Source organism: Falco biarmicus, chromosome 5, assembly GCF_023638135.1.
Source record: "Falco biarmicus isolate bFalBia1 chromosome 5, bFalBia1.pri, whole genome shotgun sequence".
NCBI classification, from domain to species: domain Eukaryota; kingdom Metazoa; phylum Chordata; class Aves; order Falconiformes; family Falconidae; genus Falco; species Falco biarmicus.
The window spans coordinates 31,471,625-31,490,650 of NC_079292.1; the positions used below are offsets into that span (position 1 = coordinate 31,471,625).

General features: G+C 38.2%; 1 protein-coding gene across 4 annotated transcripts in view; it reads right to left on the reverse strand.

The window, feature by feature from the left end:
* The window catches only part of SYT1 (synaptotagmin 1), a 357,409-nt gene that overhangs the window by 78,398 nt on the left and 259,985 nt on the right, over positions 1-19,026 (reverse strand). For 3 of the 4 annotated variants that reach the window (XM_056340294.1, XM_056340296.1, XM_056340295.1), the window contains 2 exons: positions 16,766-16,950; positions 3,055-3,177 (listed from right to left, as the gene is read on the reverse strand). In XM_056340294.1, the coding sequence (XP_056196269.1) occupies positions 3,055-3,177; positions 16,766-16,950 (308 nt within the window). The remainder of the gene's footprint in view (positions 1-3,054; positions 3,178-16,765; positions 16,951-19,026) is intronic. The other variant, XM_056340298.1, reaches the window with a different exon arrangement.

Here is a 19,026-nt window from a genome sequence, read left to right on the forward strand (position 1 = left end):
GCACAAAGGCCGTTTTTAAGCAAAAAAGAGGTTTTCAAAGGGCAGCTGATTACAGCTAAATACAGACTTCATCTTTTTAAAGACTGCAATCAAATAACTTTCAATTGCTCTCTCCTCTTGTGCATTATTTTTCTATGCTGGGCACCATGAATAGAAATGACATTATTAAACAATCAAGAGTGTCTAATTTTGAGTACAAAATTTGTATTCTAAATCACCAGTATGTAACCTTTCCTCCAACCAAACACAAATCCTCAGGTAGAGCTTTATTGAAAACAAATGGATCTTGCAGTCTTCCTTATATTTAACTTCTCTTGCTATGTTTAGAAATGGGTTTAGGTATTAAACTAAGGACATCATTTTCAAAAAATACCCCATGAAAACTAACCTTTTGTAACTAAATCCTAATAACAGTTTGTAATCTCACGCCAAAACAGAAAAATTAGTTTCTGAAATCTCTTACATACTTTTAAAAATAAGGTTCAAGCACATCTGAAACTTGTAAAAGCTTTGGCCGTTTCTTAAGTGTTACAAATGAAGGGTTATGTTATGTTGTTATGTTATGTTATGTTATGTTATATTATGTTATGTTAGGGTAGGGTAGGGTAGGGTAGGGTAGGGTACGGTGTGATCTAGACACCCCAGCCTTTATTAGGCCTCATCAGCATAATAGAGTTGAGAGAAAAAAAAAAATCAATCTTGTTTCATAGACACAGAACTAAGGTAAACATTCAAGTGACTCTTCAAGGTCAATCTGGAGACAAGATATTAAGAACAGAATGAAAACTGAGAATATTTTTTCTAAATCAGTGCTTCAGACACAATGCATTTTCTTCCTCATAGATGAATCATTTAAAATTGGAAACAGAAGCTCTTAACAAATGGAATACAGAAAAATATAGTCAGTTTAGGAAAGAAGTTTTTGGCTTCTGAGAGATTCCTCAAAGCTGGACTTCTTTTTGCCAGTTTTAAATTCACAGTATGGCCTACATGCTTTCCCACTACAGGATTCTTAAGCTCCATGAAACATTTTCCTTTAGCCATAAGAAACACTTCTCCTTTTCTGTCTCATTCTCATTCTCTCTTTTTCTGTCTCATTCTTATTCTAGATGCATAACAGTTCATAAATACATGGATAGGCTCAGGATCTACATCAAGTCTTTCACATCAAAGAGTGAAAAACAAGTCTATGACTTCTAGTTAACAGAGTGGAAAAGCAATTCAATTCCCTTTTAAAATTTCTCTTTCTAAAACTGAGGCATTGTGCTCTGGAGAGTACATCGGTCATCTTGTCTCCATCCTTAACCTTGTGCAATATACTAGCAGATTTTTGGTCTGTAGTTTCACGCCACCGTGCTATACTAACCTAAGTGAATCCTTTCTACTCTTTTATATCAATTATCTTCTGACAAATTCCAAGCTGCTGCATGGTTTAGAGCAACAAAATAAAACAGTATTCCATAACTAAAATAGTAATCCATAACTCAAGTGATTTATTACCTTAATTAAATACTACGCACTTTTACAGATTTGTTGCTCTCTCATCCTATTTCCCTTTGTAAAATATAGTTCACAAAAACATCACTTCCTTTAATAAAATTCACACAGAAAGTTTGTTTTCATATTCAAAGGAAACTGAAATCCATTTGTCAGAACACTTTCCCCCTCTAGGTCTTCTGCTTCTGAAGGGTCTAATGCTTCATACTGATTTCAAGAGGGATTAGTGTGACTCATCACATGGCCAGGGAATTTGCTCTGGGAGTTAAGGAAAAGCTCCTTTAAACAGAGGTTCTTGAAAGGCTTCAGAATTCTTTTTGGCTCTTGCATTGAAAAACAAGCACTGGTAGTCAGAAGGCAGTTGAAAAGACAGGGAAGCACTATGTATTATGCCAGGCCATTGCTGAGTATAAATACCCTGCTGCTGACACACGTTTTTTTTCTTAATTTCTCTTTCCCTCTTTGTCTTGTAACAAGCAAGCATACTGCATTCTGTGAACAGCAAGAAATAAAGAATCTGAATGTGGAAATAAATCTCAAGTACAAATGGAGGTCAGTTCAGATGAAGAATAGGAATTAACAGGGATTTAAGTTCAGTAGTCATATCTTTCCCTCAATAGAGAAAAATGATGTGGGTTTGACTGAAGTTGTCAAAAAATGAAATGCAGGATGTGTATTCTCGAGTTCACTGAAAGACAGGCAGTAGAAGTGAAGAAGATGTGTTGGTGTACTTCAGTCCAAAGCACAGTGAGTTTTCATGTAAGGCTGTATATTGGTACCATTGACAAAAGGGATCCTAACCACAGCAAGAGGCCAAGGAGGGGGATTAAAAATGAGCTAGTTCAGGATGTGGACAGGTCTACATCACATTACAGTGTCTATTCCTACTGAAAACTTGGGCAAGTATGCCAAAGTTTGATCTTACCAGTTTCAGAGTAGGGTATGGAAGGAGTATCAGTCCTTGACTGGAAAGATTCTTTTTGTCCAACTTTCCTGGGGTTTTTTTGGACAAATCTTTTTATTTGAACTTTTGCTCCAAACTAAAATTTTCTTGGTTAGTAGGTGTACTTTCACGGATAGCAACAGAACCTGATGCAGCTAGTTAATAACTTAAAGTGCACACCTGATGTACTTGACAATCTTACCAACTTTCTAAAAGACCCACAATGAATCAACTCACTGTTATGCCCCTCTCTTCTTCCTCCCATCTTTTGTTTGCTTACATTTTAAATGCCTGAAGGCTGAAGCTATCTTTTACTCTCTGCATGCAGACTCCGTAATATGTGTGTTGACATTGATTGGTGACACCTTAATATAAGTTATTAATAACATTAGATAAAACTGTGTCTTCAATTTTGATTAAAGGTGCATTATAAACTCTGCGTAGACTGAATACCAGTTTAGTAGTACCTCTGTCATGAATCTTCAGGCTTCCTTTCTTCCTTTACTCTGTGCAAGCAGTAATGATTTCAGAAATATATACTGTAACGAAATGTATTACTTCATTCTCCCCTTGCACACACAGAAATGAAATGTTACAGGTTGGTTGTTTCAAACCTGATTGTTCTGGAAGTCATAATCCAAAGAATATTGGATTTTCCCTAGCTTCTCCACTTCTTTGGGTTCTTCTTTCTCTTCCCCATCAGTCAGTCCAGTCTCAGCATCATCATCCTTAAGAGCCTAGAAAGAAGGAATGTAATATTCATGAATAAGGCAAACTGTTAAGTACCAGTTTAAAATAGACACTGTCCTCAAATCTATTTTAAAGCCATTAAAAGCAAGCATGACAGCAGAAATCCAAATATGCAGTTTACATACATATTTATACTATTTAGGTTGCCCAGGAAGATGTTATAAATCAGCAAGCAAGCAATGGAAGTAGGAAGAAAGCTTCTTGGACTATTACAAGCAACAATTGTTATAAAACCTGAAAGCAGAAACAAAATATCAACTTGATATAGAATAATTCTTCTGGGCTCACACTGGCTCTTAAAGAGGCACAAGGAGACAAACATGCTATTAAATAAGCAAAGTCATATATTCATTCAACTTAAGAATATCTTGGCAATGTCAAACCTGGTTGTGCATGCTGTGAATTGTTTGCAATTGGCAACACATTTCTGTAGGATTACTATGATAAAGAGCATGTGCTGTGGATGAATTCTTCCTACATTCATATGCCAAACATTTTTCATGTTTATTTAGAATGAATATGGAAGCAAAGTTTTCACCATGCCATTAGCAAATGCATGTTTCTCCTTTTCCCTCCCTCCCAAGACCAATTTCCTTTTTATTCATTCTCACTATAAAGCTTGGCTGAACCAAACTGATTGCAAGTTGATTTTAGTTTGCTTAGAAAGAAACACAAAAATAAATACAAAACTGCTTACAGCTTTGTCTATTGCATAAAACCTGCTATTTTTAAAGGAAACAGCAGTTATCTTAGATTTTATATTTAATTAAAATGCTAAATGATGTAATTTTTTTTTCTGTACCAGAAAGCAGAAGTACTTGCACTGTGGAACAGGGAATTCATACAATTATTAAACATATGAACCGTAAATATGTAGATCTTATTCCAGCAGATTCTTGCCTAAGTAAGAACTGAAAAGTGGGCAAAATTGATGAGACAAAGAGTGAAAAATTGTGGAAAATGTGAAAAAAAGTTGAGAGCATGAAAACAAGGATTCAATATTGAGCATTCATCCAGAATTGTTATTTGCATGTTCTATTAAATAGTATGCTTATCCGGAAGCCTCATCTGGAAGAAAGTTCCTTCTACACGGAGCTTCAGCTTGCAAAACTAGGCTATTAAGTGCAAGAATAAGATTTGTAAGTTTTGTTTTTTCTTCACATGAGGTCTGAAGAAACCTGCAGTATCTATAAGCAATAGGTTGCAGCTGGAGCTCTCTATCTGAACAGATAGCAAGGCTGGATGGTAGCTATATCCACGGTTGACAGTGGTTGGGGAAGGGACGAACATGAAAACTTTAACATTCTCACTCAGTCATGAACGCCGTTGGGGACCACGCAACAGTTCTGTTGGTGTGGTACGAAGAAAGATTGATCTCTGAAGTAGAAAATGTTATTTTTCAGAAGCCAGATCTAAATTCAAAAGGTCAAACTCAAAACTGTATTAAGCAATTATTTCTCTACTTTCTGAAATAAGCTAGAAATTCAGCGGGCATAGCTCAACTGAAATCAATGCAACAACATTGATTTAAACAAGCTGAGGAACTGGGTTTGAGTTAAATATCTGAATGTTAGTGAATGACGGACTTTTTACTAGGAACATAAATTACAGTGCACCTGGATGAGATTGGTGGGAAAGGTCGCTAGTGGATAAGAATCATCTGTGATGTTGGAAGAGTAATACCATTTCAACCAAACTATTTTTATTTGGAAAGGCTGAACTGCCTGAGATGAAAGTTGTTCTGAGACATTTTAGTTGCTGAGCTGCTAGTGAGTTCCCTGGCTGTAGCCCAACATTTTTGTTAGTACAACAAGTGTGACACTTTAAAACTGACAAGCTCTATGGCAAGGCACAGCCCCTGCAAGACCATACATGGGACTTTCAGGATATGGGGTGATGTGATTACGTCAAACACCTTGTTTTCATTGGTAATAAAAATAAGCTTGAGGTTTTGTGATTGTAGGAAAAAAAAAAAAGAAAAAAAAAAAGATGTGACTCAATCCAAGTGAAGCAACCACATTTATCTGAGCCTGGAGACAAAAGGAAGCAATAACTCAGAGTGGGATGCTAACTCCAAGACCCACTGCTCTGAATCATCCCAGTACTCCATAACTGAGGACTCCATGACAGAAGAGTGATAAACAGCTCCAGTATATCACCGTTTCTGGGATAAGTACTGGATTTTCTGCTGTTTCATCTACTTTTGACCTAGATTTTGTTTGAGAGGAAATATCTTACCACCAATCCTCAGGGATAAAAGGGGAGTGTAAAAAGAACTTTATATGCTAATTTCTAGGTATGAGGAATTTGTAACTATTGCATCAAGGCAATAGTTAAATCTCCATACTGTCTCAGAGAAAATTATATACTCTTCTGCACAGCTGATCAATCCTGGAGATGTCAGAGCTGTGCGTAACTCAATGTGAAAAAGTTCTTACTATGACTACGGAAAATACATTGGGAAGCTAATGTCCCTCTTGCAAGGGAGTTTTGAAGTGCAGGCAGAAAACATTGCATGGTTGGGAAACTCTTCTCCACAGGTTATGAGAGGATGCCTATTGGAAGGTGAAAGCTCTTTCCCAGGGGAGATGGAAAACATTTGTATGTTACTCACGTCAGCTGAGGAGCTATATGTTTCTTATTGACCTTGACTGAAGCACTTAGAAACACTAAGAATGAGATGGTGTTTGGATTTGGCCAAGGTTGCAGCGTGGAGGGAGAGAAGAAATGACAAATTATTATCTCTACAGCAGTCTGTACATAATAGTTTTTACCGTCAGGAGAGGAATTTGCTTTCAAACTAGAGGTCAATGCTTCACGAAGAAGCTGAGTCAAAGGAAGCACAGAAGTTTCTCCCGTTTGATGCAGCTGCTGAGTTCCAAAGAGGAAGAAGAATTGGATTGCTTCAAAGTACTTGAAACACCCTGTAGGGATTTTCATTTTGTGTTGAGATTCTCTGAAAGATCAATATTTAATGGAATTGTACTGCAAGCCTCAATTTATAGCACACTGTATCACACTATATTGGATCTTACTGTTGTATTGCTACAATCAATTAAAATAAGGAGCTATATTTTATTGGTTTTAGAAACAGTAAAATATTTTTAATTATAAGCCAGTTTTTTCCTCAAGCCTCTTTGGCTGACACAACTGTAATCAGAAAGCCTGGATTTAGATGCAGAGGAATATAGACCTGTCCTTTCCCAATAGTTGTTTTAATTCCATGACATCTTAAATGCTTTTTCTGTGAAATATGTGACATAGAAACGCATTATCACATTGTGCGGGAAATCAGACTTACCTTTTCTAATTTTGGATGATTTTGAATTTCACTCAAGTGGTTTCTTTATGTCTGCATAACATATGCAGAAACACAGAACAAGGAAACCTCTATATCCTCTTACAAGTGTATAAATAATTGAGAAAAGTAGACTTAAATGCAAGCAGGAATATACAAAAAAAGTGTTAATCTAATACAACCTTACAAGGTGATACAACCACATCTAATGAAATCAGTATGCGACAGTGACCTCAACAAAGCCACACAATGCACAACATGTTTTCTTAGACCTGGAAGACAAAATGAACTTTTCAGCAAGCTCTCATTTAATACATATTTGAATGAGCTCTGTATCTAGTTCTAACCAAGGGTGCAGACATAAATCTACATATGGCATTAGGGTTTTCTTTTCTGTGCCATGTTTATTTAATAGTTTTCAAGCTCATCTACTCTGTAGTGGTTACTACAACGAACAGGGGTAAATTACAGCAATCTGGGTTCCACAGTTCAATCTGCTGGTTGTTTCGTCACTTCCATAACACAACTGAGTGGTTTTACAGTCTCCTCTTTTCTTCTGGGTTGTTACAGAAAATGCTTCATTTGCAGGTTTTTTGTAGTTGCATCTTTTGCATTAAAAAAGGAAAGAGAACACAAACCTGCTTGTAATTGCAGTTCTGCAAACTCCACACATTGCAGTGAGTTTTTACACTTCCTGGGCTTCCTTCCCCTCTCATTCCCCTCACTGACAAAAGCCACTTTCCAGTGACGTTGCCTCCTGATATTGCAAACATCCCTCGCTTTCAGCTCAGTTCCACCAAAAGCCCTGCACCCTGTCACTGGGTCTACCCCACTACTATCCACCACAAATGACAAGAGAGATTCTGGGGATTAAACCAGCTTTATGTACACTTTCACTTAATCTCTCCCAAAACTATTTGTAGAAATCAAGAGGGTCTGCAAGGGATTTAGCACAGTTAGTCTGCTGGTTGTCTCGAAATTCCACATGTGCACAAGCTCCAAGAAAGCAAACTGATAGAAGACTTGGGTAACAAAGCTGCTGGGGGAGCAAGCGTACTTCCTTGCCTCCTGTACAGACAGGCAGAGGCCACAATCATGTCTGAGTCACCAGGAGGATGCAAAGACCCATGAAGATGCATTTTGCACTTTAATTCCAGTCTCCGTTATCTTCATGCCTCACTGTTAACGACTAGTTCATGCCACAAGCTATTTAAGACTGCAAGCAAAGTGTCTCTCACTGTTATCTGTAAAGAAACATTAACAGAGCTTTTAGGGTTCCTTCCATTCATGGGGTGGCCTATGGTCTCACTTTTAAAGAAATAAGATTACCAGTAAGCAAGAAGCAGAGACATTAGGAAGGAAAACATAACACTGACTGCAGCCTGTAAGTTAATTTGCTGCACAGTGCGTACTGCCGTCCTGAGTTCCATCTCTGCCAGCCCCATCAATCATTCCTTTTGTTCACATGGTGAAGGGGGTATTTTTTTAACGTGTGAATAATGCCCAGTCCTCAGGCTTGTGCAATGCCTGCTGAGCTGAATGGAAGAAAACAATGTGATTTTGTAGCAAGAATGTTCTGTGCCATGTCCAACAATGAATTTATCAGAAAGGCAATTTTTCCTCCACACATAGGAATGGCTGCATTTCCACTAATGGTGGTGCACCTCTTATCAATTTCTTTCACATTCAAGAACACCATAATTCTGACCTGGCCAATTTTTATCCCATGGGAAAAGAAAAGCCTTTAAAAATTGCTGGCTGATTCCCTATCAGAAAGCAGAAAAGCCTGCAACTGCACCAGATTCTCTATCAGAGTCCCTCAGAAGGAAAGGCAACATTTCATTCATTCAGCATCTGCTTTCTCTCCATGAATTAATTTAAAGAGCATGTTCTGCATGGGTTTCCAGTGGCTGAGCCAGGCTTAGGCCATTGTGAAATGTACTTTGCCATTACTGCTGTAAGAGTGTTGGCCTCACACACCAGCAGCGGGCCACACCGATGCACAGAATGAGCAAGACCCTGCTGTGTTCAGCATGCTATGCCTCGACATTACTTCCTTGCTTGTTATCCAGGTTTTAAACAGTCTGTTGGGTTATTCAAAAGGCTTTCTTTCTTTAGGAGCTCTGTGACATGAGGTCATCATGTTCACCTTAAGAGCTCACTGAATTGTTTGGGTACTAAAATACCAATTTATTCTGGTGCAACAGTAGAATACAGCAAGTGCTGGAGGTGTTCAATGTAAAATATGAATATACACATTCAAGTTGGAGCTGTTAAGCCCCCAAATCAACCTGTTTTCTTGGAGTCAGTGTTTGTTTCCTGGAAAAATATACAGCTGATCTCAGCCTGGGAGCCTCTAAGTTCACCCTGTGGGTCAAGGTTTTGCTTTGAATGCAGGGCCCAGGTGCATGAACTAAAAGAAGTAAGCACCCTTCCAAGTACACTAGCGTGCTCTGCCCCCGCTTCCCATATGGCAGTGCTTGGTTGCACTAAGCAGCAGGCTGTGAGTAGGAGTCCGCTTTAGGCTGCTTGGCCAGTGCATGCTGCTCAACCAATTGTTCTTCATCCTCCCCAGATGAATGGCAGTGGACCAGATGGAAGCATGCTTTGGGACAGAGCTGGCTCCTCAACATGGGAGGACTGCACAGCGTACCACATTTATTTCTCTTTGAAAAATTTGTCATACTATATAATTAGGACTACATCTACTGAACTGTGAAAATTAACCTAAATATAACCAGACATGATTTATTGGGCGCCACATAGATCTGTAGAGAAAAAGTTGGCAAAGACCTGCTCTTTTGACTCCGCTGCTTAGAAAGAGGTAAGGTCACCCTCTGACCATCCTCTAAATAGGACTTTATCAAGTATCCAATATTCTCACGCTTGAGGTTTATGTTGTTATTCATGTTTATTATTCATCATTTTGTAAAGAATAAATGTCTTTGCTTAAAAAGCAAAAAAAATTAATTAAATTAATTATTCCCAGTGGGGTTTGAAATGTATAGCTCATTGATATGAACCGCTGTTCCTGTTGTAGGTTATTCATACCCACTAACTTCAGGTACTCTGTGTAAGAGTTTAGCTCTCCATATAATCAGTGGATATAGGTAAATGTCTCAACAGTGTAATTCAAATCACTTAATTTAGGGAATAATTGAGTACTTCCTAGACACCGTTCATTAGGAACCTGGAGATTCTGGTCTTGAACAAAGAATTCAAAATTTGGTCTGTTAATCAAGAGGACACAAGAAAGAAACGACCTTGACAACAGAAGCTTCCAGTGGCATGACTTTCAGAATAGCAAACAAGACATGTAAGAAAATGGGTCAGAGATGTATCTTCATATCATCCTAAGAGTATAAAAGGTTATAATAAAAGTGATAATTGAATTATTTTACAGGAAATATATTTTTTAAAAAGGAGAAAAAATAAACTCTGGAAGCATGCAAAGCAAGCGCCTATGTCTTCTTGGGAGTGGCTGAGAGGAAGAGACAGGAATGTAAATATGCCCAGCCTTGTGGCTCACAGCTGTTGCTTCCATATTTTCAGGGTTCTGAAGTCTAATATAAATCTAAGTTACAAAAGAGTTTTGTGGAAAACCCTGCAGAACACACTCTTCTATAGCATTGTATCTTCATAAACATGTTATTTTCACACTTTTCAGGAAGTTTTATGCACCCTGCACAGTTCTATTCTGAGGCAGGTGAAAAAGCAGGACAATTGGTCAAGCCTGAGGTTGATTTAATGTACAAATGGGACCCAGTCAATTTATTTTTACTGCCACAGTATATTTACTGGGCTTGTTTTCTAAGAGACTTGTCCCCATTGTTTCTGACTAATTTTCTACACTGTAATGTCTCTGCAGCACATGCTGGCTTTCTGAGTGTGAATTAGGATGTCTCACTGCATTGTGGATAAGCCACGGCAAGCATTAATGTCACCATGGGCTGAAGATGCCAAGAAATGGGAATTGGCATGCTAAGACCAAGACAGGTGGCACCGTGGAATAAATACACTCACTATTCTCTAGGCATTCAACTAGGAAAACAAACAAGCACACGAGTAAACACTGCAGAAGAAAAGACGTTGCCAGCAACAGACCTCCTGTCTCTCAAAAAGATCGTCTTGGATTACTTCTGGAAATAGACTTGGGTTCCTTTGAGTGAAATTTAGGCTCTCTGGATGTCAGTGTGGATTTTATTGACTTCATTTTGTCTATCACCTTCGTGGTGCCAGGTCACCACACACTACTTTGAAATATTTCCAGACATCTAACATTAAAAAACTTGTTCCTTCAGCATTTTGTCTCCATGAGGGCAAGGGCATTTGCTGTTCAACAGCTGAAATCGTAAGGTGAAATAATCTAAGAAAACCATTATACGTTGAAGTTCAGTTACGTGCAATTGCAGCTCTCAATATCATCTTACTTTATAACACCCCAATGTTTCATTGCTATTTATTAATATTACTACCTAGTACTGATTATCAATTTATTAATATTATTATCTATTGATGAACATTGATCAGAATATTCTGTTCAAGTTAGTACATAATCCCAATGTAACAAGAAGGCCTATGTAAAGGGAAACCAAACATACAGAGAAGTCAGGTGGCTGACTGAAGGCCATGGTAAGTCAGTAGCAGAGCCAAAAATATACTCCTCATACTCTAGGGTGTAGTACATATATCTGATCCCAAACCTCCTATTTCACCTAGCAGACACATTCATTGTAAGCCAAAAATCTTTCAGTAGTGACAGTGTTTTATCCTCATGCAACGAGAAAGGACTGAGCTATTAAATCTCCTCCACAAATGCTTTGTGACCTAATAAAATGTTCGGACCACAATAACAACTATTCTCTGAGCAACATGGCTAAATTTTAGTAACTTTTCAGTGCTGCTGTTGATGACTGAAATAATTATGTTTATTCCTTTCCTCAGCCCACAGGCTGAGCTTAAGCAAGAATTTCGCTGTACCAATGCATTAAATTCAGACCCAATAAATCATCAGCTATTATAGTGTCTCTGGAGCTGGGTGTTTGGAGGCTTTTTTTTTTTTTTTTTTCCTAAAGAAAAAAATAAATGGGAGCCACCAGGGGCATTAGCAGAGACTGGAAAATTGTAAAGATGAACACTGCAATGGTGCTAGTTGTCATTCCGTTGCACCAACAGAAGTCTGGAGTAAGACCACTGAAGAGTTTGATATGGAGCACTAAGAATGTAAAGCATGGGCACTGTACCAAGATGATGTGAGAGCTCACAGCAAGTTTCATGAGGTACCGATCATTTTAGCAACACTTAGAAACTAAGACATTAAAAATACGCACTGCTTTTGTCTATTTTTGATATGGTGACATTTATACAAAAAGAAAAGAAAATTAGCAAGGTATTTTTATGTGCCTACGAATTTTAAACTCGAGCTTTCTAGTACAGTTTGACTTAATATTTTAACTACAGAAAGAGTGACAACCTCTTTTCTTTCATCCTCCTCCAGCCTCCCCCCAAATATATACCCAACCAAAAAAAACCTCAATCAATTTAGTTCAGCCTCTTGATGTGTGTATCAAATCTACTACATACAAATCTCAGCTAAGGAGCCAGAGCTGTCAGAAGACTATATGTATCAGAGCTTTAGACTAGGTGCGTTCAAATAGCAAAATAAACCTACCGCAAGTGACAATCCAGAACAGTCATGAGACACAACATAGACAAGGAGGACATAGAAGGAAGAAATAAAAATTAAAACATCCACACACAAACATTAGTTAAAACCATGGAGAAATGACCTTTTTACCATAGTACATTCATTAACAATTTGCCTCCCCTAGAGTAATTCCAGTCCTCTCAGTGGCCCTTTGTGGAGCTGTATACTCTACTTGAAAAAGTAAGCATTGCCTGCCATGGAAATGGGTTTCAAGACTGAAATCCTAATCTCATTTTCAACTCATGTCCCACTTTACCTCAACTACATTTGCTCATAATCCCTTTTATTTCATAAGAAGTTTCTCATTTTAAGTTCTGTTCAGGAAAGTGAACATTTTGAAGCACAAATAGAATATTTGTGAATATATGTGAAAATAGAGACCAAAATTTTATTCCACTTTCTGTAACGTGTGACTGTTGAGCTGACTGAGTATGTCAAAAGGATCTTTAAATGTGTCAAGCTATATGGCTCTATAATGATTTGGCATGGATGTGCAGGTCAGCGTGCATACATGTATGTCAGAAGTTCTCTTTGACAAACAAAAAAACAGACTAAGATGGAAATTATACTTCCAGAAGCTGACGCTTTCAATTTACCAAATGCTACTCCCTTTCAAGTTTTGTGTACCTAGAAAGCTAGGATCCTGCAAGATGCCAAGTGCCTATCAACTGTTATTATGCACTCTCAGCTGAATGCAGAAGGTAATTAGCACTTGCAGGTTCAGGCCTAACAATGACTGAACTAAGCTTTTTGGGTTTTTTAGATATTTGGTACAGTACATTGCCCTTTATAATGGCATTAGATTTACATCTTAATCTTCAATAACTTTTTTTTAATGTTAAAATTTGCTTCTTTAAAGAGCTAAAAGGCATTCTTATTATTTGCCTTTCTGTTTTATGCTAGAGCCTCTGAAGTGGTTCAGTTCTCTTGACTGAAATATTCTACATCTAGCATTGCATTGAGTTCAGCTATGTGTATTAAAATTTGCACTTAGAATTCAAGATTAAACTGTTAGAATAAACAATCAGTCATACAGACAAAAAAAAGACAGAAAAAAATTTCAAGAATTAGGAATTAAGTTGATAAAAGTTGCTGCGTGCCAAGGACTTAAAACCTATACGCTATCAGACTAGACTGCTAGGTATGAATTTAAGGGGTTAATTTAAGTAGCCTGCTTTTGAAATCCCAGACAGTGAAGCAGAAGCTTGTTTGGAGAGTCGGTGATCCATCCACTTATTAAAGGTCTGACACTGACATGAACTGAGAATTTACCATCCTTAGGTTTAACTGTGCAAAACAAAATATATTAGTTTTAGATCAGGTAATCCCAAAATGTTTGGGCAGAAGTATGTTTAAATTACTATGCAGAATATTTTGAATGCAATGATCTTAAAATACCTATCTGTGCAACATGTCAAAGTTTGAGCCCTCTTTGCAGACAAGAAATGCAGGACTCAGAATTTTATCAAATTTTCCAATGAGAAAGATAGAAATGAAACTCAGTATTAATTACATAATGTAATTTTTGCATTTAAAATATTGATTTTCCAAGAATCCATGGTCATTTATCCAGGTCCTAATGAATATAATCAAAAACACTTAATAATATATTGTAAATACAACACAGGCCTTACATGATATGGAACAAATTCCACATAAATATCAATCAACAAGTTGCACATTATTTGCCCTACAACAAAGTATTAGGTTTGTTATCGTTGGTAGAACATAACAAACATTTCAAGGAATTTTCTCAGGAGCATAATCAAACAGTTCTTCCAAATTATTTTTGGTTCAATGGGAGCAGTTGGCTAACAGTAGCCCAGGGTAACCCAACAATTGATGATCTGATTTTCCATGCGTTGCTGAGGGGGAAGTATCTCACAATTACTTAATATTAATAGCCCAGAACCAAGTCTATAAATCAAATACAGAGAATCTATGAATGGTAAATCAAAGTGCTTAAAGAAAAAGGGTTTGTTTCACATTCATCATGCAGAGAAAACAAAATCAGCATAAAATCTTTTTCAAGGGAGAACTCAAAATTTCTGCTCTGTTGTTTTTTGAGCTTGGCCTCACTAATCTTTCTATCCTTGGAATAGCTGCATCTACGTTAGTGATCTTCTGTACTGATGATGCTGTTTTGGGGTGTGAATTTGTCTTGTGTTGGTGTCATGCACTCCAATACACCAGTGTGGCACATGAAGCATCTTCTCTCCAGGTGGAACCAAGGCTGAAGCTGTGCACCAGGGCACAATCTGAAGTGCTCCACTTGCAATGTGGATGCAAGGATCTCCAGCTGTTTACTCTTTGTGTCTGTGCAGGACTGTTAGTTGCAGCAAGGCAATCTGGGATGGCTGTAGAGAAATCTGCTTTGTATTGCCTACTAGCATGTAGACACGTAAGTACACCTAGAATGGGCAACTGGTGTGAACTTCATTAGCTGTAAGCATGGAATGTGTACTTAAGGTCTGAGAACCAAAACAGACTGTCAGATGAAGTCTCACTCTTTCCTTTATCACTCACATAATGACACTGTGTACAGTGGCCACTATAAAATGTTGATACATACACTTGAAAGTAATGAATTTTGCCAAGGTTTACTTTGTGTAAAAGTCTATGCACTTGGTGTAGTGTGTAGGCTAGAAAAGTTAACTACTATAATGAATCAACATTTTAGTAGTGGCTACTGCAATTGAGTAGCACGACCAAGAATAAAACAGCTGGATCTTCAGTTATTTTCTTTCCATATTGTCTACTGAGCAAGAACAACAAAAACTGTCCTCTGGTCTGATAATGGAAATTGGAAATAGCTCTGATAGCTCTGTACCTTTGAAATTTACCCATTATTTTCCTCCCCTTATTTGAGCTCCTTTCAGATTCCACTTGTGATCCAGTTGCAGCTAGTCATCAGACTTGTAAGGTTTCCTCATCCACTCCCCCGATTTTGCTCTTCCCCTATCACACCTTACATGCCTGGAGAAGCATGCTAACCTGTTCCAGGACTCTTAAGACTGGCTGATGAGTCACATTGGTGGCTGCTCCATTACTGTACAGTGGCATCTCACCACTTGTTGTGGACTGCTCCATGGGCCTTATAGCTACTGTGCTCTAGGCTTCTTTTCTTGGATCTTGCTCCCGACAACTGGGCCTAGTCTTCGGGTTCCCAGCTTTGGCTTGTACTTCTAATCAACCTGCCTTCAGCCCAGCTTTCTTCTACACTAGATCCCAACTTGTGGAAGGAACTGCTCATTCCTGACCATTATCTTCTGTCTTTGGCTGAATAAGTGGTCCTGGACTGCTCTGGCTCAACCTCACTAGGGGTCTTGGGGGTACAGACTTGAACATGCAACCACTTCAGAGTTATTGACTCGTACTGAAGAGGTTTGGTCAAGCAATTCTCTAAATTTCTTCAGCAGTTTCTGTTTGAAAAATAAAGCCCATTGTCTTAGCTTGGGAAATCTGGCAATACAGTGAGGACACATGGATACTTCACATTCGTTTCCCCATTTTTCTGCTTATTCCCAACAGTTTGCTCCAGGAAGAACAATACTAAAACCCTGAGTTTTATTTTCTTTCAGGATCATATTTAGGAGAGGTTTAGATTGCACATTAGGAAAAAATTATTCACCAAAAGGGTTGTCAAGCATTAGAATAGGCTGCCCAGGGAAGCAGTTGAGTCATCATCCCTGGAGGTATTTAAAAGACACGTAAACATGGCACTTAAGGACATGGTTTAGTGGTGGACTTGGCAGTGCTAAGTCAACAGTTGGACTCAATCTTAAAGGTGTTTTACAACCTAAATGATTCTATGATTAGTCGAGCCTATGGCCCTGAGAATTAGGTCCTGCAACCTTCTGCTTCTCTTGCATGAAGCAGATCTGAAGGGCAAGTTTTTCTGCCCTTATGAAAATGATGCTGCTCAAAGGGCACTATGCTAATCTTTTCCTCCACATTACTCAGTTGACTTACAGCTACAAGTATGCCCTGTTATACTTAATCTCCTCCTCCCTAGTACAAAATGAATTTTCCCACCATCACTGTGTTGAACATCCCTGTGCTCTTCCTTTTTGCTTGTTTTCCATCGTTTCTATGCTTCCTGTTTTTTCTTCTATACTGTTGTTTCTAGCTCTGCTGAACTTTTGCTTTTGTGTAAAAAGAGATTTAGAGTTCAGAGATACTTTGTTTATGATGTATCGTCAGAAATAGTGCTAGAAAGATACACAAGCACTGTACTAGGTCCCGGTAAAAATCTTTAAAAAACGGACAGTGAAAATTGCACACATTTGGTTCATTTTTGGGACATCCAAGATACTCTCAATAAACTTGCTCCCTCCAGATGAGTCATTACATGCCTGCACATTTTTTTTAGCAGAGTAAGGAAACTGGCTGACAGCTTCATCAGTGATGCGACACCCAGATTCATCTTTTGTGATACCACTGAGAAGATGCTGCCAATGTTCCCTCTTCACAGAGCCACTACTGAGGCATGAAGCAGAACTTTTTCTAGACACACCAAACAAACCTTCAAATGCTACTCAAGAGTTCAAGAAAAGGAAAGGTACTTTACCTGGTCTTTCATGGTTTTCCCTAAATCTTTAACATCTTTCATGTTAATAGCATTCTTCCCTCCCTTCTCCTTTCCCTTCTTCTTGTTCTTCTTTTTGAACAAGCACTTCTTACAGAGACAGAAGCAGCAGGTAAGGATTAATAGGACTGCAACTATGGCTATGGCTATTAAGGCCCAAGGTGGCACTGGAAGAGAAAAAGAAACACACACAAAAAGAAGGTGGTAAATTGTTAGTAGGGTTAAATTTAGAAACAAGCACGTTTCTGTCACAACAAAGTCTTTTTCAATGAAGATGCCTTGCAGAAATACTTGAAATCCTTTCTAAAACACCCTTTCATCATTCAAATATTTCTCCCAGCTGAGCATTTTCACACACAATGCCAATTTAACACATCTAATGGAAGGTGTCCCTGCCTATGGCAGGGGTGTTGCAACTAGATGATATTTAAGGTCCCTTCCAACCCAACCCATTCTATGATTGATGTAGTTACCTGCCTGGTGACAAATATCAAACCCACTTGCAGCTATTTTAATTAATCAACCATCTGAAAAAAAATACATCCAAAATATTTACACTGTGCAAATCTGTAAAATGCTCAGCACATTTAGACAATTACTTGCTTCATTCTTTAATCGAATCCCCAACCCACCTGGCATTGTGGATGAATCTGGTAGAACTGACTGGAAATTTCCCTTCTCTGGAACGGCACACGATCCAAGCAGTCAGTTTTAATGAACAGCCCTTCTCCTCTGCCCACTGCTGTACTTGACAGACTCGCAGACTCCTCACAACAGATGCAGGTCAAGGTCACCAGTAAAGACTGACCAAGGACAAAGGACTGTCCAATCCAAGGACGCCTGCCCTATTTGTCATCATGCCCTAACACCAGCAAAGTTTCAGTACCTAGCTATATTCTCACCTATACTTTCCTATAAAGAAAAGCATATGCTCTTTTTTATTCATTCAGTCCAAGACGCTGCACACAGCCGAAGCATGAATAAATAGCAGAGAACATTTACTATGATAAAATGGTCTTGTTACCAAGATCAGGATTTTGGGGAAAAAGGAATTAAGATGACACTTAAACACAAGAACTCCGGAAGGGAATTATCTTCATACAAATCAGCTTTAATGACCAGTGACCTCCACATTTAACGAGAATACCTGACAAAATTTTAAATCTTGTTAACTGTCATTTTCTAAAAATCTCAAAATCCACTCAGTTTATCAGGTCTGCAAAATACTCTCTCAGTGCATTACCTAAAGGTCTCTAAAACTGAAGACTGAATCAAATTTGACATGTTGACGTCAGTGAATCACAAAAGGGAATGGACAGTATAAATAGAGAAAATGAATTGCTTAAAGGAGCTGAACAGAGTGTGAAGCATGGTCACAGAAACTTCCACTACAAATTTATCAGTTCAGGAAGAGGACAGAGCACCTACAACTTCCGTACTCTCAATGTAATGACCATTTTTTCTAACTTTTATTCAAACATCCTTGGTGACAGGTACAAAAATGCAGCAGAATAGTTAAACAATAATTTCTGTAATAATTTTGTGCCTCCAAATGTTCATTAAATGCAGCTGCTATAAAAGGGATGCTGTACCATATGTAGACCGAATGGGAACTGATTACGAAACAAATGAATGTTAAAAGATAAACAGTGAACAGATTAACAGCTGTTTATGGTATGTATTTTATGGAGTCAGCAGCAGCAATTCTGCAGTTAAAGTTGCATCAAATCTGCACTTATTACAACTTAAAATCTGTGTTTCATGCATTAACGTTTTGCTTTGTCTTCAGATCTGGTGTGGTAACACTTTGTAGCACAACTGACTCTCCTATAATATTATTTTTTTTTTCACCCACTGCTCACAAATATAAACCCACTGCCTTTTACAGACAATGTGCGCTCTTCCCAAATTCTAAACTTCATGTGTGTACTTAGTCTGTTAGACACTTAGCACCTGAAATGGTATTTGCATAACACTATATCTGAGTTAATCTACAAGAGTTGTGTCAATATGAAATGAATGCTGTGCTCAAATTTATCAGCTATTTGTTTTGCTGCCTTGTCAGCAGTGCTTGAAGCGTGATGCCAGTGAATATGGGGAGCAGCAGGAACATGGGATGAGGTTCTGCTAGCAGGATGGTGCACCATGGGAGGAAAGAGAGAAGGGACACATCAAATGCGGGCCAAGTGGGAGAACCAAGGAGTGGGAGAACCAAGGAATTAAGGAGACAGGGAATGTGGGTG